A 17519-nucleotide genomic window follows, 5' to 3' on the forward strand; every position below is an offset into this window, starting at 1 on the left:
GACTGGCTGAGCATGGGGAATGACTGGCTGAGCATGGGGAATGACTGGCTGAGCATGGGGAATGACTGGCTGAGCATGGGGAATGACTGGCTGAGCATGGGGAATGACTGACTGAGCATGGGGAATGACTGACTGAGCATGGGGAATGACTGGCTGAGCATGGGGAATGACTGGCTGAGCATGGGGAATGACTGGCTGAGCATGGGGAATGACTGGCTGAGCATGGGGAATGACTGGCTGAGCATGGGTAATGACTGGCTGAGCATGGGGAATGACTGGCTGAGCATGGGGAATGACTGGCTGAGCATGGGGGATAAGTACCAATACTAATCAAAATTCCAACCCTAACTAGGGAATAGGTATACTTGATAAACTCATGCCGACATCTAGTACATGGAAAATTTCTCGTCATTGTGTTAAACCAGCATTCATCGTTTTTGGAATGAAATCCAACTCTTACCTGCTATTTGTTCTCCTTTGTAATTATTGAGCCGACGAGGGAAGAATGTAGCTGGCCGGTCATAAGCAGGTTGAGGTGTGTTCTCCGTGGGGCCTGTGCATTACAGCAACATCGCCATCACTGCGTCATCACCACCATTATTACCTGCACCACCATTATACATTGTCACAATTTGTGTGTCTCTGTTATTCCTAATTTTCTCGTCACTGCATTAAAATAAACCTCCCATCTTTACAAATATATCAAGATATCAATAGTTATATTTTTTTTGGACAAATTAAAGTTATAAGAAGCATACATGAATACGCCACCACAGGTGGACCGATGTTATGTTTTCACCCCTGTCTGTTTGTTTTGACAAAAATTGAAAATTTGAGGATAAATCTATTTCGTTGATAGAAATCGTTCCTCAGCCACTGGTGGGAAAGGTATTGTCAAAATGACTATGTTCAAAGTCAAGGTTCTCTCGATTTTCATCATACCTGTCGGGCTACCGCCTGACGCCATCTTGTCTGTCTGTTTGCCTGTCTGTGAGCAGGATATCTAAAAAGGTAGAGATGGATTCGGACGAAATTTGGTGGACAAGTTGGGTGTGTGACGAGGACGAAGTGATCTGATCATGGTGAATATCCGGATCTGGAGCCGATATGAGAAATTTTAGCTGATTCTTCACTATTGAGAGATAGGGCCAAAACCGATATATAGCACGATATCTCAAAATGTTAAGGACGAATTTGAATAAAACTTGGTGGAGGCATTGGGTAGGTGACAAGAACAAGCCGATTAGCTTTTGGTTTGGTCCGGATGCAGATCTGGCCTATCATTGGGCTCCAAAAGGTAAACTGCTCAGGCTAGCGGAGGTATGCGCTCTACCATCCATATGAGGTAGGCCTATGTGTGTGGTATGCATGCTGTTTAATCATGTAATGGTCTACTTTAGCATTGATGGATTCGACGGTAGACTCCGCTCATTTCCATTATTTAGTCTCTGTGTCTAATTTGTCCAATGACACTGTGTCATTGCATTACACGACCACCATAAAAAAATGGAATATTGCTTCCTCTTCCTCTTGAATTTATTCTACACTAGCAGGAGTACCCGGCGTTGCGGGAGGGGGGGAGGGGAGGGGGGTATGGAGGAAGCAAGAGAGGGAGGGGGGAGTGGAAGGGGCAGGGGAGGAGGAGGTGAGGGGAAAGATATACTACATATACATCTTTTGGGGGGTGGGGTGGATTTGACAGGCCCCTCCGTTTTGTGGGAGGGGAGGAACAGAAGGAGGAAATTTTTTCCCGTGTAAAGAGTGCTTCATAACCTCAGTGTTGCACAGGTAAAAAAAGGAAATTGTAATACCCTCTGCCACCATCACTAGGTGGCGCTACACGGAACACATTTACATAGGGAATTTACGCCCCTCTCCCGATCCCTCACACCCCTGCATGAGGCCGTGGACACATAGCCTTTGTTACCCCAGACAAAGTTGTATTTGTATTTGTTCCTCGAGTAAAGTATAAAAGTGTTTATAGTTGGAGTCCCCGTCATTGCTCAAGCGAAAAATAAACGTGAACATGTTTCAAATGAGGGCAAATATAATGGAAAAGCAATTACATCCAAATCAGAATCCATCACAAATGTCAAATCATCATTTTACCTTTTTGTTGATTATATGCTGGTGAATGTACCATTCATCACGTTTCTGAGTTAAGTATGATGACGTTCAGGAAGAAGAAGAAGCCTTACCACCAACCTTGACCGCTACTGGAATTGTTTTATTATTTGTGTTCAAATGTCTGGTGATTGTTTTGTATTTTATTTATGTGAATGTGTACTTGCATATAACTGTCATTAATCAAAAAGGCGTCGGCACTATAGAACGATAAAAAAAACAAACAAAAAAAATTTTTTGTTTTGAATTTTGTAATTTTTTTGTTTTGGGTAAAACACTCCCAGACACTCACTGATGAATCTCTGAAAGTTTGACGAAGATCCGTTCAGCCACCTCTGAGAAAAATGGCGACACACAGACAGACACACACACAGAGAGCAACAGCTCTCTTATTTAGTAGATATACAAGTGATGCCCGAATTGAGTTAGAGTTAAAGTGTTGGTCGTCTCGTTGGGACACGCACACCATGGAGTACAATGATATGTGTTGAACACAATGCTCCTTGGGGCCGGCACAAGTGATCTCTGGGAGAAACATTTCAAGAAACGTACTCTAGGGAGATAGAATCTCTGGATATTTAGTCAGTAATAACTTATCTACTATTTACTCTTTTTGATGGAATCGCACGCAATGTCTCAGCACTTAGCAACTATTATGTTCGCTGAAAGCTTGCTCAGGAAAAGGAGCGAGAAGGGGTTGTAGGTACAAGCTCACCGTCAATCAAGAGGACGGGGCCTTATCAGAAATACCAGATCAGATCAATCAATCAATAAATCAATTAATTGTATAATATCAATTGTATAATGTATATTTTGTATAATACAATATAATTGTATAAATTAATGTATAATTATTGTATGATATGTATTAATATTGTAATATTGTATAAAATAAAAAAAATTAATATCAATATATTGTATAAATATATTTGGATGTATAATATTTCCATTAACATTAGTAACATTTCCATCTCACTGAATAAATAGTACATCGTGAAGTGTTTAGTTATATTACCTGTTTCAGCGAAATGTTCTTGAAGTTGCTGCAACAAAGATAAAATAAGAACGTTCAATGCAATTGCATGTTGATGTTTTATAATCATTATGAAATACATATAATTATAAATGATACAATATCAATTCACTTCAGTTAAACAGGATTAGTACAAATATATATATATATACAATGACTATAGAAAGTCTACACTCCCTTTCAAAATTTTCACCTTTTGTTGCCTTATATCCTGGAATTAAATTGCATCAAATAAGACTTTTTCCACCTTTATTTAAACATTGTAACCCACAACTTCCAAGTGAAAAGCAAATTCTACAAATTTCAGAAAATCAATAAAAAATACAAAACTAGATTATCTTGGTTGGATACGTATTCACCCCCCTGAGTTAATACTTGGTGGAAGCACCTTTGACAGCAATTACAGGTGTGAGTCTGTTGGGATAGGTCTCTACCAACATTGCACACCTCGATTGGGCAATACTTGCCCCTTCTTCTGAACAAAACTGTTCAAGCTCAGTCGAGTTGTGTGGGGAGCGTTGATGAACAACAATCTTCAAGTCATGCCACAGATTTTCGATTGGATTTAGGTCGGAATTCTGACTGGGCCACTTGAGGACATTTACCTTTTTGTTCCGTAGCCACTCCAGTGTAGCTTTGGCTGTGTGCTTTGGGTCGTCATGCTGAAAGGTGAACTTCCATCCCAATTTCAGCTTTCTTGCAGAGGGCAGCAGGTTTTCCTCCAGAATTTTTCTGTATTTTACTCCATCCATTTTCCCTTCTATCCTGACAAGTGCCCCAGTCCCTGCTGATGAGAAACATCCCCATAACATGATGCTGCCACCACCATGCTTCACAGTGGGGATGGGTAATGTGCTGTGTTGGGTTTGCGCCAAATGTAAAGTTTTGCATTTAGGTCAAAACGTTCCATCTTGATTTCATCAGACCACAAAGCTTTTGCCATATGGCTTCAGAATCTCCAGTGTTTTTTTGCATACCTCATACAGGACTCAAAGGGGGCTTTTTTGAGTAATGGCTTCCTTCTTGCCACCCTACCATACAGGCCAGACTAGTGGAGTGCTTGGGATATTGTTGTCACATGCACACAGTGACCAGTCTTTGCCATAAAGGCCTGTAGCTCTTTCAAAGTTGCCATTGGCCTCTTGGTGACCTCTTTGAACAGTCCCCTCCTTGCTTGGTCATCCAGTTTGGAGGGACAGCCTGATCTAGGCAGGGTCTTGGTGGTACCATGTGCCCTCTACTTCTTAATGATTGTCTTGACTGTGCTCCAAGGGATATTCAAGGCCTTTGAGATATTTTTTATTCCCATCGCCTTATGTGCGCCTTTCCACAACTTGATCCCGGAGATCTTTTGAAAGCTCCTTGGTGCTCATGGTTGAGTCTTTGCTGGGAAATTCACTACTCAGCAGAAGAAACCTACAAGAACAGCTGATTGTGTTGTAAAATAATCAGAATCACTACAATTCAACACAGGTGGAGGCCAATTAACTTGGTGTGTGATTTTGAAGGTGATTGGTTACACCCGAGCTAATTTAAAATTGCTATTGTAAGGGGGGTGGACACTTATCCAACCAAGATATTCTAGTTTTGTATTTTTAATGAATTTTCTGAAATTTGTAGAATTTGTTTTTCACTTGGAAGTTGTGGGTTACGATGTGTAAATAAAGGTGGAAAAAGTCTGATCTAATGCAATTTAATTCAAGGTGAAAAATTTGAAAGGGGGTGTAGACTTTCCATAGACACGATATATATATGTGTATATATATATATATATATATAGTGCGTATCAAAAATAAGGTAATCCGAATTCAAGGGGTTAATATGCAAAGATGATTTATTTTGCCAATTTACATGTGGTTTACTCATTAGGAGGAGATCCTCAGCTTTCCATTGATACCTTCCATGCATCATTACTGTCACACATGACCGAGTACATGTTCATTGAAAATGACAAGTTCAAACCGCATTTTGACAAGTTTGGCTTATCGATGCAAGTCAGGATAATTGGTGCAAAATGAACGTCAGATGTGAACTTTTCTCAGGAATGATTGGCCTTTATGCACCCACACCTTCAACATGTCCACCTCCCCTTTCAACACAAAACTCACAGCGGCGGAGCATGCCCTGAACTGCTCATCTCACCATAGCCGGGTCATTGCGCAAAGCGTCCACTTCGTGTCGAATACGGCCCTGCAATTCGTCAAGATCACGGGGAGGAGTTATGAACACCTTGTTCTTTAAATGTCCCCAAAGGAAATAATCACATGGTGTGAGGTCAGGTGATCTTGGCGGCCCTTCCACTGCATGGTTGAGGGCAATGACTCGGTCTCCAAAGAGTTCCCTCAGTCGATCTCGGACAGCGATAAGATGATGTGCTGGGGTGCCGTCTTGGGCCCACCAGAGATATCTGAAGACACCACGAACCTGTCGCTCAACGTTCTCCTCCAGCTGCGGTAAAACTTCATCATTGATCATCTGCAGATACCTGTTACCATTGACATTTCATTGAAAGAAAAATGGTCCAATCACCTGACCACTTCCACAAAGTCCCAACCAAACAGTCCACTTCTGTCAATTCATGTTGGTGTCAAAATTAAATTCCGGGGGTTGTCCTGTTGGTGCATATTCAATAACATTATGGGCATTGACCTTGCCATCCATGGCGAAAGCAGCTTCGTCGCCGATAACGAGATACCGCAGGAAATTGACATCTGCTTCGCAACGTGCTATCAACCATCTGACAAGCACCAGCCTCCTGGCAAAATCCCCTGGCGTAAGTTGATGCTGGATGTGAATCCGATATGGATGTTGGTGGAGGTCCAGTCTTGTGATTCGGTTGAATGTTGCCGAAGGCAATCCCGTCCCATTTCGTCTTGCGCTGGTATCCCTAGGATGCTCCAAAAATTGCTGCCTTACTTTTGCAATGTTCATTTCCGATCGCCCAATGCGCCTCCTACCAGAATTCTCCTTGTTGCGGTTGAGGCTAGTGCCATGCTCTTGGTATTTTCTAACATTCGCCCAGATGGTTTTCGCTGCTGGAGGCTCCCTTTCTGGGAAAGGTTCCCTGAATGCATCAGGAGTTCGCTGCAAACTTCCAGTTTGGTGAAAGGTTGTAACCAGGTCCGCTGTTCAGTCGTAAGTTGAACCATCTTTTCAATGACTCAGACTGTCTCTAAACCCATACACTGTAGGCCCATCTTAAATACCCATCTTAAACAAAGGATGACGCAACCTACTATTACCAGACCAGCTTAACAATTTTACATAATCAACTTGGCAGTCGACAAGTAATGCGTCCATTTTAAACTGTCTTGCACCGATTAGCCAAACTTGTAAAAATGCGATTTGAACTTGTCATTTTCAATGAACATGTACTCGGTCATGTGTGACAGCAATGATGCATGAAAGGCATCAATGGAAAGCTGAGGATCTCCTCATAATTGGTAAACCACATGTAAATTGTAAAACTAAATAACCGTTGCATATTAACCCCTTGAATTCGGATTACCTTTTTTTTGATACGCACTGTATATATCAAATTAATATACTGTATATAAATTTGTAGTTCATTTGATTGATTTATCAGAGATTGTTAAAATTAAGCTTGTTTGCAATCAGGTATGTTGATTTTATTGTGGCAGTGCACTGTAGTAGATAATAACCCACCAGGGATATTGTTGACGACAAGCCAGTTAAAACAATGAGCCAGTTAAAAAAAAAAATCCATTTTCAAAAGAAAGTTTAAGTTTTACACAGAGAAAGTTGATCTATATATATATATATATATATATATATATATATATATATATATATATATATATATATATATATATATATATATATCAGACAACATAACAAATATAATCCATGGACTGGTCAGTGTATCAATATAATTTGTTATACTGGAATTCTTCCCCCTCCCCCACCCCTCCCCCACCCACCCCTACCCCCCCCCACCACCCTACAACATTGCCTTCAGACCCCTTCCACTCAAATAATTAAAAAGGAGGACCATATGAATCGATAGCCCCATATTGCTAAGCATAGCACGTATGTGAGTCTGTGGCCAGGTTACATGTACCTATAAAATGCAGCAAAACCCCCCATGACCCAAACCCCATACATTCAGAAAGGGTGAGTGCAGTACGCAGAGATCCACAGTGAACACTTGGAGAGCACAGAAATGATCGTAATTAGGATAATACCACTAGCTGCGTTCACTCAAGCTGCGCATCACTGGGACGAAGTGTAAATACACCTGCATATATTACACAAAACACAATATACTAAACTACTCTGTATGCGGACATGAGTTTGCACATAATTTAACAAACTCAGAGAAAAACAGGAATCTGCTGGAATGAGATCTCACAAATTGGTGCAAAGTACGAGATAAAACAGCAATTGTGTTTTGGCATCATTCCTTGACGATTTCTCTTCAGAATGGCGAAGCATCATAAATATTTTAAATGCTTCAGGGAATTTTGCCTTTCACACTACAACAGCCTTGAGCTTGTCTGGGCCTCCAGCACTGGCACGGAGCAGGGTTGATAAGCGCTCCTTGGATGATTTAAATCTGGGCAATGAGCTCTCCTCCCCAAGCCAGAAACGTCCTTGTAGGAGTTTTCTATTTTTACAAAAAAGGCCAATTTCGTCCACATTGTTCACTTGCTATGATGAGTACTCCAAACACAGTCAGACAAACTCCTCTTTGAAGGACTCGGTGGTGGACACATTTGCACCAAAGGACGTGAGGCTTTTGGAACTAACTGGTATATGTAGTATACGGTGTGTACATTCTTCATGCCAACTGTGATTTATTACTCCCGCCAGGGAGTTGTGGTGCTGTGCACACACGCCTCGATTGCCAGAGAGGTAGGCCACAATGCGTTGATACAACAAGAGTCTTTATTCAGAGCTCGCACTTCAGCACTGGGCGGGTTCGAGCTTAGAGCCCGCATAGATGTCCCGAAGCCACGCCTTGCCCCCGGGCGTGGCCGATCGGTCGAAAGGCGGGGCATGCATTTTAGTTCCCTGCCTGGACGCTCACGCCACCCACTGGTGCGCGGAATTATTGCCCCTTGTGCCCGCCACACACGCCCCCCCAGAATTCCCGGGCACCTGAAGGGTGAGCTTGCGGGGAAGCCGGATGACCCGGCCAAAACGCCCCCTGACGATGCGTGCAGGGCTGGGGGTAGCGGGACGGCGGGGCTGGGGGGCTGGGGGGTCTGACCGCTGGGGGGCGGCCTCGACGCGGAGGCAGAGCTGCTTGCGGGGGGTGGTCCAGATCGAGGTGGGCCGGCTTGAGGCGGTCCACTGAGATACGATCCGGGGCACCGCCGATGTCGACGGTGAAATATTTGTCCCCGGTCTTAAGCACGCAGAAGGGCCCGTCGTACAGGGGCCGTAGCGGTGCCCGGTGGGCGTCATGCCGGACGAAGACATACTCCGCCGTGCAAAGCTCCGGGGCGACGTGGGAGGATGGGCAACCGTGGCGTGCCGTCGGCACCGGGGCGAACCTCTGGGCAGTCTCCTGCAGGGTGGAGCGCTGTTGCGCCGCGGACCAAGGAGCTGTGGAGTCGGGGATAAATTCGCCCGGTACCAGCAGTGGTTGCCCGAAGACCAGCTCCGCCGAGGACGCACGCAGGTCGTCCTTGGGCGCCGTCCTGAGGCCCAGCAGGACCCAGGGGAGGCTGTCGGCCCAGCTGCCGTCGCGGAGGCTGGCCCGGAGCGCGGCCTTAATCGAGCGATGAAAGCACTCGCACAGGCCATTGGCCTGGGGGTGGTAGGCCGTGGTGCGGTGCAGTTGGACGCCGAGCCCTTGCGCCACTATGCCCCAGAGCTCCGAGGTGAACTGGGGGCCGCGGTCGGACGAGATGTCCAAGGGGGCACCGAACCGGGCAACCCAAGTGGCGATGAAGGCTTGCGCCACATCAGCCGCAGACGTCGCCGCCAATGGCACGGCCTCCGGCCACCGTGTGGTGCGGTCCACCATGGTGAGGAGGTGGGTGAACCCCCGCGAGGGGGGCAGAGGTCCCACCATGTCGACGTGGACATGGTCGAACCGACGCTCGGGCACCGTAAACGGGGCCAACGGGGCCTGGGTGTGGCGGTGGACCTTTGCGCGCTGGCACGCGAGGCACACCCTGGCCCAGTCGCGGACGTCCTTCCTGAGGCCATGCCAGATGAACTTCACAGCGACGAGCTTCTGGGAGGCCTTCGTGCCCTGGTGGGACAGGCCGTGGATGGTGTCGAAAACCGTGCGCTGCCAGCCAGCGGGCACGATGGGGCGAGGCCGGCCGAGGGAGACGTCGCACAGGAGGGCCGCGCCCGCGACGTCGAACGGCACCTCGGTGACGCGGAGGCCCATGACGGCGGTCCGCAAGGCCTGGACGCCGGGGTCGGCGGTCTGGTCCTGCGCCATCCGGGCATAGTCGATCCTGAGGTGGACCGCGTGCGTGACGGACCGGGAAAGGCAATCCGCCACCGGGTTATCTTTACCCGCGACGTGATGGATGTCCGTCGTGTACTCGGACACGGCAGAGAGGTGACACTGCTGCCGTGCCGACCATGGCTCAGCGACCTTGGCCATCGCGAACACAAGGGGCTTGTGGTCGACGAAAGCCGTGAACGGGCGGCCCTCGAGCAGATGGCGGAAATGTCGGACCGCCAGGTGGAGCCCGAGCAGCTCGCGGTCGAAGGTGCGATAGCGGCGTTCGTGCGGGCGAAGCTGCCGGCTAAAAAATGCCAGCGGCTGCCAAGCACCACTCACCCACTGCTTGTGCACCACGCCCACTGCGTAGTCCAACGCGTCGGTGGTGAGGGCGATCGGTGCATCGGGCGCCGGGTGCGCCAGCATGGTGGCGTTGGCCAGGGCCAGCTTTGCGCCCGCAAATGCCGCGGCCATCGGCTCCGACCAGGCGATGTCACCTTTGCCCGGCTTGCCCCGGAGGGCCTCGTGCAGGGGGCGGAGGAGCTGGGCGACGTGGGGCACGAAGCGGTGGTAAAAATTTACCATGCCCAGGAACTCCTGGAGCCCCTTGATCGTGCGGGGGCACGGGAAATCCCTGACCGCCTCCACCTTGGCCGGTAAAGGGATGGCCCCGTGCCTCTTGATGCGGTGCCCCAAGAAGTCGATGGCGGCGATGCCGAAATGGCACTTTGCGGGGTTGATGATCAGGCAATGCTGTCCCAGGCGTTCGAAAAGCGTGCGGAGGTGGAGCAGGTGCTCCTCCTGGGACGCGCTCGGGACTACGATGTCGTCCAGGTAGACATAGATGAAAGGTAAGTCGTGCAAGACGCTGTCCATGAGCCGTTGGAACGCCTGGGCCGCATTCTTCAACCCAAAAGGCATTCGCAGGAACTCAAAGAGGCCGAAAGGCGTGATGACGGCCGTCTTTGGGACATCGTCCGGTTGGACGGGGACCTGGTGGTAGCCCCGGATGAGGTCCACCTTGGAGAACACGGTCGTGTTCGCCAACTGGGTGGAAAAGTCCTGGATATGCGGGACCGGGTAGCGGTCGGGGGTGGTGGCATCATTGAGCCGGCGGTAGTCACCGCACAGCCGCCATCCTCCGCCGGGCTTTGGCACAATGTGCAGAGTAGAAGCCCAAGCGCTGTTGGAGCGCCGTATGATCCCCAGCCGTTCCAGCGTGGCGAACTCCGCTTTCGCCATGGCGAGCTTCGTGGGGTCGAGTCGGCGTGCCCGGGCGTAGACCGGCGGCCCGACCGTGGGGATATGGTGCTCCACCCCGTGTTTGACGGCCACCGCTGAGAAGGTGGGCCGCGTGAGGGCTGGGAAACTGGCGAGGAGGCGGGTAAACTCGTTCGCTGGCGGAAGCGTGCAGACGAACCTCGCCGGGAGGGAACCTTTCAGCAAGCCGCTTGGCAAGCCGCTCGGTGAGCCGCTCAGCGAGCTGCTCAACGAGCCGCTCAGCGAACAAGCGAGCGAGCTGAAGGTTTCGGCCTGGACGAGACGTCTGCGCTTAACGTCGACCAACAGCCCATGCGCACATAGGAAGTCCGCGCTGAGCAGGGCCATTGGCACGCTGGCGGTAACGAACGACCATTGAAAGCGCTGCCCTCCGAACCGCAGTGAGAGGCAACGCTTCCCGAATGTGCGGATGGGTGTACCGTTGGCGGCAAGCAAAGCGGGGCCCCGGCCCGCGGCTTGCTTGTCGGACGTGGAGGCAGGGAGGACGCTTACTTGCGCTCTTGTGTCGCAAAGAAAACGGCGCCCGGACAAGGTGTCCATGATGAACAGGAGGCTGCCGGAATGGCCGACGCTCATGGCCGCAAGTGAGCGCCGGCCCGACCCGTCAAAAGCACACGGCGGGCGGCACGTTTTAGCCCTGCGGCCGAACCTGGCATCGTAGTAGCACCAGGTTTGCGGCGGCGGCCCCCGTGGCGGCCGTGCCGGCGGCGGTGGTGGTGGCGGCGGTAGTGGGCGGGGCGTAGCAGCGGCCACGAGGGAAGCAGGGGGCGCTGTAGCCTCCGCGCCGGGATCCACTACTGCAGCACCGTACGCCGACGTCACATTGTCACAGGCCACGAAATACTTGTCGGCCTCTCCAGCCAGGGCGCGGGGTTCCGTTATTTTGGAACCGGCCAGTGCGAGGCGCACCTGTACAGGTAGCTGGCATAGGTAGAGTGCTCGGAATAAGAAATCCGGGCGCCGGTCTCCAAGCAGCGACAGCATGAAATCCATCCGGATAGGATGGTCGTGTGTCGCCGAAGGCGGGAAGGTCCAGGAGGCGGTCGGCACGTTCGACCTCTGTGAGCCCGAACGTGGCGAGGAGGAGACGTTTGAGCGCCTCGTACTTGTGGTCGCCCGGCGGGCGCCGAAGGATGGACACGACTCGGGCGGCAGTGCCGGGCCCAAGGGCGGCGACCACGTGGTAGTACCGGGTCTCGTCCGCCGTGATGCCCCGGAGCTGAAATTGAGCTTCGGCCTGCACAAACCAAACGTCGGCTTGCGCTTCCCAAAACTCCGGGAGGTTGATTGCGACGGCGTTGGTAGCCATGGCACGTTCGGGGGTCAGCAACGGCTGAACCAATCGGGGTCACCAGTGTGGTGCTGTGCACACACGACTCGATTGCCAGAGAGGTAGGCCACAACGCGTTGATACAACAAGAGTCTTTATTCAGAGCTCGCACTTCAGCACTGGGCGGGCTCGAGCTTAGAGCCCGCATATATGTCCCGAGGCCACGCCTTGCCCCCGGGTGTGGCCGATCGGTCGAAAGGCGGGGCATGCATTTTAGTTCCCCGCCTGGACGCTCGCGCCACCCACTGGTGCACGGAATTATTGCCCCTTGTGCCCGTGCATTCATGCATTCTATCGTGTCCGTGTGTGTGTGTGTGTGTGTGTTCGTGAACAAGATATCTGGAAAAGTTCTGAACGGATTTGGATGAAAGTTGGTGGGATGATTGACCTTGGGATAAGGAAGAATTGATTAGTTTTTGGTGAAGCTCAGGATATTATTCCCGATCCAGGAATTTTTTGAAGGATTTTTTTTACCATTGGAAGATAGGGCTCATTTTTTTTAACATTATCTTCTATATATTCTATATTTAACATTGTGATATGAAAATAGTTTTCATATTTGTTGTAAATGTAGTTTAAACTCATGGTTATGCGTTAGAGCGGTGTATTTTTTTTAGCAGCGTCGTCTTCAATGTTCATTTTTTTTTTCTAATAAAGACATATTCTGTCATTTTAAAACCTCCAAAGTGTGTATTAGGTTTCCCCGTTTCATAAAATGTATCGTTTGATACGTATAATGCTTTAAAACTGTTTTATATATATATATATATATATATTTTTTTTTTTTTTACCTCAGAAGAGATATCAGCATTTAGCTCAGCGAATGTCATTTGTGGTGTCAGTATTTGATGAACTTATAAAGACTTAGTTCCAGATTTGTCAATGGCCGAGGTATATTAACAAACGAATAAAACAGATTTGGCAAAATTCCAACTTTTAAAAAAAAGATCGCATATTCACCCAGGGTTGTGAGGGGCTGAAGAAGAAGAAACCTCGCATGGGCTTCCCAGACCAAATAAATAATTCTGGTTCTGCGATTTTCAGGTTTATTACTCCCGCCAGGGAGTAACGCATTCAATCGTGTCCGTCCATGTGTGTGTGTGTTCGTATGTTCGTGTGTTCATGCGTTTGTGAACAAGATATCTGGAAATGTTCTGAACGGATTTGGATGAAAGTTGGTGGGATGATTGCCCTTGGGATAAGGAAGAATTGATTAGTTTTTGGTGAAGCTCAGGATATTATTCCGGATCCAGGAATTTTTTTTGGAAATTTTTTTGGGAAAGATTTTTTCTGTTTTACTGCATTGAAGCTTTTATTCTTATTCTTAAATGATGTTTTTCTCCTCTAATTCCGAGATATATCAAAATAAATTATCTGACAGTTAGGGCCTACTTTCTTTTTCATTTACTGTTTTGGGGAGAGGGGATGTTAAACAAAACGTATTATTCCAACTAAACCCACGGCGGGAGTATGCGCTCTACTGAGTGGCGTTCTTGTTTCAATTGTGATGTGATTATTTATGGCTGCTGCCAAACTTCCTCTATATTTTCTTGATGTCCAGGAACCTAAACCCTCCTTTTCCCATCGGCCCTCAGATCTGGTCACATGACAAGGAGTAGCCATTACAGTTGCATATTTTACTAAAAGGAAATATAACCTCTAATAACGTTTTTGGGGTCCCAGCGGGTGTCGTGTGAGTTTCAAAAAGGTGTGTTTCAGAAATTGAGTAACCGTAAGAGGTGAGTTTCAGAAATTCCTCAATATAATTATGATTTTGAAATGCAATCGACACGGACCTTGCTCCCGAATCCAGAAGTGAACAGATGATGACGGTTCGCTGGTTTGATATCTCGATACAATCGTGATTTAACATTATCTTTTGATATATCAATACCATCATATTAATTTGTAATTGGCATGATGAATGATGCTGTTTGGAATGAAAAATAGAGATATTGAGTTTAAAGCAGAATGAGGAAATGACGTAAGGGTTTCCATCCATGACATTCGTGGATTCCCAATAGCAGTTTCACCATTGACTGGATATAGTAACATTCAGACTGGGTGTGCTTTTTGTTCACGTCCTTCACGAACCTGCTGTCAATGCCTGATGTTTGACTGAAGGTGGCACAGGATTGTGGAATTTATTGGTTCATGGTTTGCCATTCGCTGTTTTTTTACCGAAGTCATTCACGAACCGGCTGTCCATGCCTGAAGACTATTTTTTAAAATTTACATTATTTGCTAACTGGTATCAGCACCCAGGTCATACTATCCTCTTCAACTAAAGCATCAAACAAGCCCGGCTACGCCGTTGTTAGACTATCGTTCTATTTACAGTAGTGAGGGTCATGGAAGAGCAAAGGTACTCACATACAGATAATATTTCTTTCAGAAGAAATTTTCTCAAAATAAATCCCATGGAAATTATTATCAAAGGTTCATCTAACAGAAACACACCTTCGCTTAAGAACACGATTCTTTAACTTAAAGGCGCAAGCAAAGAAAAGTGTCACCCGCCATTTTGAAACGATTGATATGTGAAAATATCATGGTGCAACAGTACCCTGCGAATATCCGCCAAAGTCACGACATCACTCTCTTGTAGACGAATTGACAGTTCCCTTTCCAATGCCTCGGCCAATGCTTCACGGTCACACAGTGCCCGCAGCTCAACCTCCATCCTTGCACACCACGCACGGGTCACACCAAAAGCACGGCACAGTTGCACCACCAACCAAGTGACATTATGCACGAGTGAGCACAGCACATCACAATTACCATGGTATTTTAAATTTGATGCATACAATTTAATATCAAACTGCACAGCACCACATCACATCATGCAAAACATTGTCATTACCACTTTGGGTCACTTATCTTACAAAACCCATAATGTGTCACACCCATCAACATTCCGTGAAGATAACCAGAAAGTTACTTTTGTCGGTGCTAGAGGACTTTTAAGAGGCAAGTTTGCTTTCAAAGTACAAATACTACATTGAGTATGCTCCAAGATGTCCGAAAACCCATCTATACATGACCATCCTCATACAAGAGCATTGGTTCTGTCTAAGTAGTTTCCATGGCTGAGAACCAACCACTGACAGCGACAGGTGTAGAGTCCTATAGGTGGAAGGCAGGAATGTGGAATTTGGCTACATTATCCATGTACCAGCACACAATGGCCTCCTGATTTTTGAAAGCCACCACAGTATCTTTAATCTCCACCAGCATATGCTAGCATATGGAACATCTGGCTGAAAGTCCCTCTGAAGGAGGCCGTACTCTGCCTCTGAAGCATCGCGATGACAGTTTGGAGCTATTTGTAGTCGGATGGGGAATCAAGCCCAGATGAGACAGCTGAAAGGCGAGGGTGCAACCTTCGAGTTATCCTGTCACACCGATGTCCTACCAAACACGCATGTTATTTTTCAAAGGAATAAGGAACTATACTTAATTTGACGTTGCAACGTTTGACCGATATTCCTCCACAAACATTAAGTCTTTGCTTACTCTAACTTTGACCTAAAACCTCAAGATCATTTAACCTCAATATCTAATCTGTACATATGTATCATGGTACATGCACTTAGTTTATTTCAAATCCCTACCTCGATACCAACATATTTACCTGACATGACCTCTGACCTTTGACCTCTTGATGACAAAATCTAATCAGTTCATCTTTGCATCATGATATATACTGTTACGGATATGGGATTTGCATCCATCCATATCCGCTTGTAAATATTCCCCTATTTCCTCAATACTTCCCAACTCTCCCCAATCCCCCATTCCCTAGTCCCATTTTCTGTAAACAACACTCTGTAGACCCGACCTCCACCTATTTCCCCCATTAAATGTCGCATCCAGGTCCACCGCATCTCATGTAGACAACTATAGGACATCTTGCTAGTTATTCTTAGTCTATGTCAGTTAAGGATTCGTTTCCATTAATTCTGATCCTTCGTTGCACCAGAATGTGATTGTATGGCACCGTTAGGAAGTTTAGGACCTCCCAATACCTCCCCGCAGTTCTTCCTCACAGTTCTCTTCAACAACAACAACAACAACAACAACGAGCGCAGGGAGTGCGCGTCCTCACTCCGGCTTGGTAGGAGTGGTGGGAGGGCACCAGGCCTTCCCAACGAGCCGCCATCGGACATGTGCTCGACGGGGTTACCCAACAGGGGCAGGACATGGCTCCCTGTCGGCTCCTCGTCAAGGGCGGAGCCCGGTAACCCCCACACCCAATGGAAGCGGCGGACCGGCCCCAGTTGGGGCGGAACCAACCAGCCAAGGGCGTGTCACTCCCCGTTGAGCATGCGCAGTGAGAGAGAGGTGACGTCAGATGCGCGCTGAGCTTGGAGCAAGCAAGACGTACCCTCCGAGCGCTGTGAGACCTCCCTGCATCTTTGGACCGTGCTTTATCCTGTCCCCGAGCCAAGGTACACCTTGTGCCATCGACCTACCTGTCCATTCCTGCCATCAATCCCTGTGTGAATCTGCCTTGTCCGTTTGTCCGTGGTCTGTCTGGGAATAAATAAGCTTGTATTTAAGTGCCCATCTCTTCTGTGTCTTTACCTCACTCTGCCTTGTAATCTACCCCTTTTCTCCACCACTGTAATTACACCCTCCTCCGGAGGTCTTGAGAACTGTACCCCTTTGCGTCGTTTCATCTTTCCCAGTCGTCGTGTCCTTTCCATCATTGATTTAGCATAGCGCGATTTGGCCAACGTTATAATCGGGTGTAGTTTGTTAATGGTTCGAGCTACAGGTTACAAAACCCGCTCGGTAACCTAAAACCGTAGCTCGAACGGCCGTCTCTTCCCTGTCTCACGACCGAGCGTTGCACTCAGGTCATCGGGAAGGCCATTCCGACTTTCTGGCCCGAATACCCTGGCGGCGCTGCGGGCGGGAGAGAGCGTTGGGACGACCAGGAACGGAGAGTGGTTAATAGAAGGAACGGCGGGTTAATCTCCGCAGGGCAACGAGGGAAGCCCTCTCCGGTTCCGTAACAATTGGTGTCTGGGAGTGGAATTTCGAGTCCCGCACTAAAAATTTTGTGCTTTTTGTGGAAAATTTGGTCAAAATTGGAGCACCCGATATTTAGTTGAAAAAAAATAAATAATAATAATAATAAAATTTGAAAGTCGCGCTATGGGAGATCAAGACGGCTGGGTTCCGGTAGAGGAGAGTGAGGCAGGGTCGATCCAGGACCAAATTGAGGGACATGAGGAGAGCGAAGCAGTGAGGGCGGCAGGTTCGCAAAATGGCGGCGCTAGGCATGGGGAAGAGGAGCGCGAACAACAGGT

General features: G+C 48.0%; 1 protein-coding gene across 5 annotated transcripts in view; it reads right to left on the bottom strand.

Moving 5' to 3' along the window:
* The window catches only part of PALMD (palmdelphin), an 82238-nt gene that overhangs the window by 21339 nt on the left and 43380 nt on the right, over positions 1-17519 (bottom strand). For all 5 annotated transcript variants that reach the window (XM_068110554.2, XM_068110528.2, XM_068110545.2 and 2 more), the window contains 3 exons: positions 14768-14885; positions 3140-3167; positions 461-553 (listed from right to left, as the gene is read on the bottom strand). In XM_068110554.2, the coding sequence (XP_067966655.1) occupies positions 461-553; positions 3140-3167; positions 14768-14885 (239 nt within the window). The remainder of the gene's footprint in view (positions 1-460; positions 554-3139; positions 3168-14767; positions 14886-17519) is intronic.

The sequence above is a fragment of the Myxine glutinosa genome, chromosome 1 (genome assembly GCF_964187855.1).
Source record: "Myxine glutinosa chromosome 1, kmMyxGlut1.1, whole genome shotgun sequence".
NCBI lineage: Eukaryota > Metazoa > Chordata > Myxini > Myxiniformes > Myxinidae > Myxine > Myxine glutinosa.